The following is a 7,791-nucleotide window of genomic DNA, read 5'->3' as shown; positions in this document are numbered from 1 at the left end:
TGCTTTTACAACGTAAAGTGTAGCACAGGGAATTTCCCCGTTGTTGTGTTTAGTGGCTTACCAAGGAATGAGATCAAAGTTTTTAGTTTATTACATTTTACAGCTCATTCACATTTTTTTTGATACCAAACATTAATTTATTTGAATAAATTCTACAAACCAAATATTAAGATAACATGTGCCGTGGCCCTGGTTCCATACATGTACATACACATACCTGCATATATGTGCATGCATGCATGCATGCACACAAACATATATATGCGTGCATGCAGGTTACCATGGAAAGTTGAAGATCTAGCAAATAACAGATTAAGTGGGTGGTCGCTTTAAAAAAACAGCGCCCTCACATGGCCATATTGATACAAGGGCATATTACAGGAAACATGCATGTCTACATTTATATGTGGAGACACACACACATACATACATACATACATACATACATACATACATACATACATACATACATACATACATACATACATACATACATACATACATACATACATACATACATACATACATACATACATACATACATACATACACATATACATGCATGCATGCATATACACACACATACATACATACATACATACATACATACATACATACATACATACATACATACATACATACATACATACATACATACATACATACATACATACATACATACATACATACATACATACATACATACATACATACATACATAGGCAGGCTGACAGATAATGAATGTAGACTCGGACTCTAAGCACGTGGCATTATCAACATCACGCAGGACTTTCAACTGCATAAAGGTTTTAATTTCAAAAGTTGAAGCTTTAATTTTTTTCACAAACAAGTCATCATCAATAATACAGCTGCATCCACCTGATAGAGGTGTTTGAATTATCATGGTGACTGAATAACACATGTAGTAGACTTGTGCTTCAAAATACATGAAACAATAAAAAAAATTCTTCATTCACTTGGCTGGATGTACTCAAAGTGGATCCATTTTTCAATTACACATATTACCCACAGCAGACATGGCATTAAATGGCAAGATAGAACTGCTTTGGACAAAATCAGTTCATAGTGCACCTGAAAAAATTGCAAAAAGCGCCCTCCTTCGGTGAGCCCAGTTACGATGCTGAAGTTATTTTCGTTTTCAGTTGTGTCATCGAAATGAGCCCCACAACTTGGTAATTGATAGTACCAACAACATGGCTGCCCGCAATTCTGTCGACGGTTTCTCCAGAAGGTGGAGTTTTATTGTATCCCTGAATACCTAGAATGTTTGTTTTAGGTCGTTTACTTGATGATATGGGTCGTTTTTGGTGGTTTATGCTGGTTTGGCTAATTTTGGCTAGTTTGGGTCGTCTCAACCTTTGTCAATAGCCGTAGGAGTACCTCTTGCTGTTGTGGAACACAGGCTCTAAGTAATTTGGGTTATCATCTGGTTTTCTAGCCTAACATGGATCCTCAGCCCCAACAAGACTTTCAAGCTCCCTAGGTCCCGAACCTCTTCATTGAGTCTGTGGCCGATCTGGGGTGGTACACCACCCAAGAAGGCTTTGAGGTTAGCTGCGCATCGACGTATTTCCACAACATCCATCTGCCAGCTTCACAGGTATTTCTAAAATGCATAATGTGTGTGTTGGAAGTTGAAATCCTGACTTTTAAGCACTTGGTTGGCTATAACTATATCTATGCTCCACCTCCCTAACTCCATTCTCTTTGTTTCCTCGCAAAATACCTTATCCCTCATGTGGTGAAGGCGTAAAGTTAAGGAAGTGGTGCATAGATGTCCAACCAAGTGCTTTAGCGTCAGGTACGTTTGTTGCAGTGTGTGCATTTGAAGATACATTCGGAGGGAATAGACAAAGGTAAAATATATGACATAATTTCATCTCAATGACTCTGACATCCTACCTCTCCCTGTGCATACTTGAAGACCAAATGCAGGCAAGCACCTTCTGCACATTAAACGGACAAAGTCGGCCATTTTTCATGAATTTTGTTTGATACGAAATACTACTTATAGTGTTAGACATGTTATAAGATACTGGATGAATGGATGACTATGCATATATCCGACCCCGGTTCTATACACGATACATGAAACCATTGCAAAAATTAATTCTATTACGTCATCATTCCACTTGGTATCACATGAGATGTAGGCTGCGCACGCACGTCATATATACAAATCAGTGTGCTGTGAACGTTCAGCGAGGTAAGACGTTTATTTATTACGCAACGCGTATGCGTTGACTTCTTTGTCTTACTCTCAGCACGTCGTACGTTGATAGACTACTTTGTAACCGTAGCGTGGCTCGGTTTACTAACTGAAGCAACGTGGTTGCTTCATAGAATTTTCACTGATACTAGTGATAGCGGAGTTTGGTGTGTGACCGACTGGAGTAACGCCGTTGCTTCACGACTTTTTTATTTTGACGTCACAAGAACTAGAACGACGTGGTCGTTCTCTTATTTTAGTTACGATGGCAGCAATGGAAAATAAAAGTGTGGCGGATATCGCCAGCACTAGTCAGACTAGTAGCGGGACGGATATAATTCCAGTGGTTTCTGCTGGTAAAGCGAAAGGAAAAATGCAGAAGCCAAAAACAGCTGATGGAGGTACGGCAGCCATTTTGGAGATGTTACAAAATATTTCCCGCAACCAAACTTTGCAGGACAGTAAGATTACTGCTCTTTGTGAGCGTGTGGATAATATGCAAGAAGCATTTGAATATGTTGAGGAAGGAGATAATTCGCAGCAGGTTGAAAGTCCTGCCAAGAAACAAAAGACTTCAGATGCCTCCGAGTCAAATTTAAATGACACAGGTGCAGGCACGAGCTCTGGAGGTGATAAATCTACTGATCCTGGGCTATTTAAAGACTTTTCCGACAAGTTTATTGTCAAGGAGAAGTGTGACGAGGCAGTTGATGCTAGCCTAGCAGAAATTATTAATGGATTGTTTCGTCAAGGCATTTCAGACGAGAAAATGGAGGAACTGCTTAAGAAACATAATCGACCGGATAACTGTGAAGGCCTGATGAAAGTGCGGGTTAATCAGTTGGTATGGGACATCATACGTGCTGATACTCGGTCGATGGACTCGAAGTTTCAAACAGTTCAGGCAGCTCTAGTTAAAGGGTCTGCTATTCTAGTAAAGATGGTTGACTTGTTGGCGAAAACAGTCAAATACGGAGCAAAGTCAGAAAATGTTGGATCTTGGTACTGATGCATTAGCTTTGCTGGGGCAAACTAATTATTTGTTAAATATGCGCAGACGAGATGCGATGAGAAATGATTTAAAACATGACTATGGACATTTGTGCTCGTCGTCTGTGCCATTTACTGGCGATTTATTTGGCGATGACGTTACAAAGCGGGTGAAGGATATCCAGGAAGTAAACAAGGCTGGCAGTAGGATCAGTACTTACCGTGGAGCTTCATATGGCAGAGGTTCCAGATACAGAGGACTTCGTTTTAGGGGAGGCAGAGGTGGACGAGGACGTGGTGTATACCAGCGTCAGGCACCATATAAAGGAGCTTCAAAAAACTACGGAAGCCAGACTGCGAAGCTGCAGTCGAAATAAAACCAGGGACTCAGAGTAGTACTCAGGTAAGCAACATAATTACTGAACAGCCCTTTCAGGCTGGTAGATTGAAATTATTTGCTCATAATTGGAAACGGTTACAAGTGATCCTAATATACTGGATTTGGTTATGCATGCACATATTTGTTTTGTTAGCATGCCTATGCAGTTAAAATAATAATAATAATAATAATATTTGGTTCTTATATAGCGCACGTATCCACAAGTAGATGTGATCAAGGCGCTTTACAATTATTATTACCCCTGGTCACTGGACCTAATATGATACCACTCAACTCCCTGGGGAGCAGACAACAGCTCACATGTGCAGCCAATAAGCGCAGCAGAGCTAAACGCACACATAACAACCTCTATCCTACCAGGTACCCATCACTCCTGGGTGGGGAGAAACAATGAGGAATAAAGTGCCTTGCTCAAGGACACAACACCACAGCCATGCCGGGGCTCGAACTCACCATCCTTTGATCGTGAGTCCACTGCTCTAGCCACTGGCCCATGATGCCTCCATGTGATGTGCCAAAAAGTTATCCCTGTAGCAAAGATCAGGTGGCCGTTATCAATGGTGAAATAGAGAAATTATTGTGTAAACAAGTAATTAAACCCTCAGTGCATTGTGATGGGGAGTTTATTTCAAACATCTTTTTACGTCCTAAACCAGATGGTAGTTCAGAATGATTTTGAATCTAAAGAAATTGAATGAATATGTGGAGTATCATCATTTCAAGATGGATACTCTGGAGTCTGCCTTGAAATTAATAACACAGGGTTGTTACATGGCTTCAATTGATCTGCGTGATGCTTACTATTCAGTGCCCATTGCAGAGGTACATCAAAAATACCTTAAGTTTGAATGGCAAGGTGCCATTTATCAATATACATGTATGCCAAATGGGTGGCATGTGCACCAAGATTGTTCACAAAATTATTAAAACCAGTCTTTTCCACATTAAGAGCATTAGGCCATGTTAACACGGCTTATATTGATGACTCTTTATTAATTGGGGATACTGTAGAAGAATGTGAATATAATGTAGATGATACTTTGAAGCTGGTTACCCGACTGGGGTTTTTACCACATCCGGTAAAGTCTGAAACTGTCCCAAAACAACAGATTGTATTTCTGGGATTTCTTATTGATTCTGTAACTATGACTGTCAAATTGACAAAACCAAAGATTGACAGACTTAAGTCTGAATGCACTAAGTTAATTAATAAAGATCAGGTTTCGATTCGCACTATGGCACATGTCATTGGTCTTATGGTGGCATCCATTACAGGTGTGGATTATGCACCACTGTACATTAAGTGTTTGGAGATGGAAAAAGTAAAGGCCTTAAAAGAACACAAGGGAAATTTTGATGCAACTATGCAAATTTCAGCAGATATGAAAACTGATTTAAGGTGGTGGTGTGACAACCTACCATTTCAGGTGAGACACATTTGCAAGGGGAATCCAGATATGCAAATATATTCAGATGCTTCCAGTTTGGGCTGGGGAGCAGCTTTTGGAAACAATAAAACAGGTGGGCGTTGGACTGGGCAGGAAGCCCTATATCATATAAATTACCTGGAATTGTTAGCAGCTTTCTATGCATTAAAATCTTTTTGTGCATCTTTGACAGATATACATGTCAAATTAATGCTAGATAATACGACAGCAGTTGCATACATTAATCACATGGGAGGCATCAAATCATGGCAATGTAATGACATTACGAGATCTTTATGGCTCTGGAGTAGAGACAGAAATATCTGGTTAACTGCTGCACATGTTCCAGGTGTATGTAATTTGGAAGCTGATCATGAATCAAGACAGTTTCATGATGAAACGGAATGGAAATTAGACACCTTAATGTTCAGGTTAATAGTAAAACAGTTTGGCTGGCCAGAGATTGATTTGTTTGCATCCCGACTTAACACTCAGTTGGAGAAATTTGCTTCATGGAGGCCAGATCCTGATGCTCAATATGTTGATGCATTTACTTTTGACTGGGGAAGTAAATATTTCTATGCTTTCCCTCCTTTTAGCTTAATTGGAAGATGCCTTCAGAAAGTGAGGGAGGACAAAGCAGACGGGATTATTGTTGCACCAATATGGCCAACACAGCCATGGTTTTCACAACTTCTGAAGATGATAGTTGCTATACCTCTGGAACTTCCACGGAAGGAAAACTTGCTTCTGATTCCGAACAGGAAGGAACCACACCCATTATGGAGGACAATGTCTCTGATGGCATGCAAGTATCAGGATGTCACTCCAAAAACATGGACTTTCTCCAGCAACAGTCAATATCATGTTGCAGTCTTGGAGATCAGGTACAAAGAAACAATACTCCACATATGCCAGGAAGTGGATACAGTTTTGTAGTCAGGTCAAGAGAGATCCATTTCAGGCGAATATAAAAACTGTGCTGGACTTTATGACAAGTCTTTTTGAGTCAGGACTGGGCTATAGTGCCTTAAATACAGCAAGGTCAGCACTATCTGCAATTTGTTTTACTAGAAACTCTGTTACTGTTGGTACTCACCCATTGGTTGTTAGGTTCATGAGGGGTGTGTTTAATATGAGACCTACCCTACCTCGATATAAAGAAATCTGGGATGTTTCAAAGGTACTTGTGTATTTAAAAAGCCTACCTCCAGTGAAAGAGCTTACTTTGAAAATGCTAACATTGAAACTAGTTATGCTGATTGCGCTAGTCACTGCAGCTAGGGGGCAATCTTTGCATCTTCTTGATATACGATACTTGGATCGAGGTGCTACCTCGGATAAATTTGTGATCCATGAACTTGTGAAACAAAGCAGACCAGGGTATTCACCCCCTGTTATTCATTTGAAACAATATCCTCCAGATAGGAGGTTGTGTGTGTGCACAGCGTTGACTGAGTACTTATTACGCTCCAAAGATATTAGGGAGACAGTAACACAGCTATTTATTAGTTATAGGAAGCCACATAAGGCTGTGGCCAGATCCACTATCAGTCGATGGATTAGAGACGTTATGGTCAGGGCAGGAATTGACATTAATAGGTTTAACCTCACAGTGTGCGTGTGGCAGCTGTTTCTAAGGCAAAACTCTGTTTTGTGCCCATTGATCATATTATGGCTACAGCGGGCTGGTCATCGACCTGTACATTTTCTAAGTTTTATGACAAGCCTATTGTGGAAAATAATGTATTTGCTTCAGCTGTGTTGACTTAAGTATACAATATTTATTTTGTAATAAATTGGAGTTATGCAGAGCAACCTTATGTGCACATTGCTTTAAAGTCTCATGTGATACCAAGTGGAATGATGACGTAATAGAATTGGAAAATTAAACAAGACTAAAAGTTGAAGTTTGATTCCAATTCTATGTAGTCATCATGAAGCGTAGGGATCACATGCCCTCCCAGTGTCCCGCCCTAGTGGGGAGGTTACTTACTGGAGATATTAGTGGTTTCTATACAACTAATAGCGCCTTATGGTGTTGGAATAGTCCAGGTTTGATAAGGCTCAAGCATGGATGTGCACATTTGGTGCGTTCAAGCCTGATTTGTATATATGACGTACGTGCGCAGCCTACATCTCATGTGATCCCTACGCTTCATGATGACTACATAGAATTGGAATCAAACTTCAACTTTTAGTCTTGTTTAATTTCCAATTAATGGTCATGACCATCAATTCATTTCCGCGATGGTTTCATTTAATTTGTCTCGAACCGGGGTCGAATATATGCATAGTCACCAATTCATTCAGTATCATGCAACATGTCAAACAATATAAGTAGTATCTTGCATCAAACATAAACATCTACATAAATGATTTCCAGGGCATTGGCAGTTAAATTTCTTTGATTTTACATACAATGGATGATAAAACACCTCATCTTTTTATTGTTAAATCCCATGAGTTTAACTTAGCATTTAACTTATCAAGAGCAGCATAGGCTTTTCATACAGACAAGAATGTGAATAATGTGGGAAAATTCTAAAAAATCTATCTTTGCAATTATTGCTTCTATCCTTTCCAATTTTGAAATTTATTTGCCTAAAAGTTCTACTGTATACTCATTTTTGCATTGGTGATACCTGTAGTCTAGTCGGAAGGTAGGGTTCCCATGCACCCCATGGATGTATTTTTAACCTACATTTTTGTAATCCTTAGGGTCTATATTTAATGAATTTTGA

The 7,791-nt window shown here is 39.6% G+C and overlaps 1 protein-coding gene across 2 annotated transcripts; it reads left to right on the top strand.

The window, feature by feature from the left end:
* The first annotated feature begins 2,129 nt into the window (after positions 1-2,129).
* On the top strand, positions 2,130-7,110 carry LOC139143505 (uncharacterized). Of its 2 annotated transcripts, none has more exons than XM_070713893.1 (2): positions 2,130-3,623; positions 5,647-7,110. In XM_070713893.1, exon 1 carries the CDS (start codon positions 2,496-2,498, stop codon positions 3,237-3,239), a length of 744 nt encoding a protein of 247 aa, XP_070569994.1. In that variant the 5' UTR covers positions 2,130-2,495; the 3' UTR covers positions 3,240-3,623; positions 5,647-7,110. The 2 variants fall into 2 exon arrangements, 1 of the variants encoding a protein (XP_070569994.1); XR_011554603.1 differs by lacking the exon at positions 2,130-3,623 and adding an exon at positions 4,564-5,141.
* The last annotated feature ends 681 nt before the right edge of the window (positions 7,111-7,791 follow it).

This window comes from Ptychodera flava, chromosome 11 (assembly GCF_041260155.1).
Source record: "Ptychodera flava strain L36383 chromosome 11, AS_Pfla_20210202, whole genome shotgun sequence".
NCBI lineage: Eukaryota > Metazoa > Hemichordata > Enteropneusta > Ptychoderidae > Ptychodera > Ptychodera flava.
This window is presented reverse-complemented; position numbering and strand designations above follow the sequence as displayed.

Coding starts and splice junctions, on each gene's coding strand:
- LOC139143505 (XM_070713893.1), top strand. CDS start 2,496: ATGGCAGCAATGGAAAATAAAAGTGTGGCGGATATCGCCAGCACTAGT.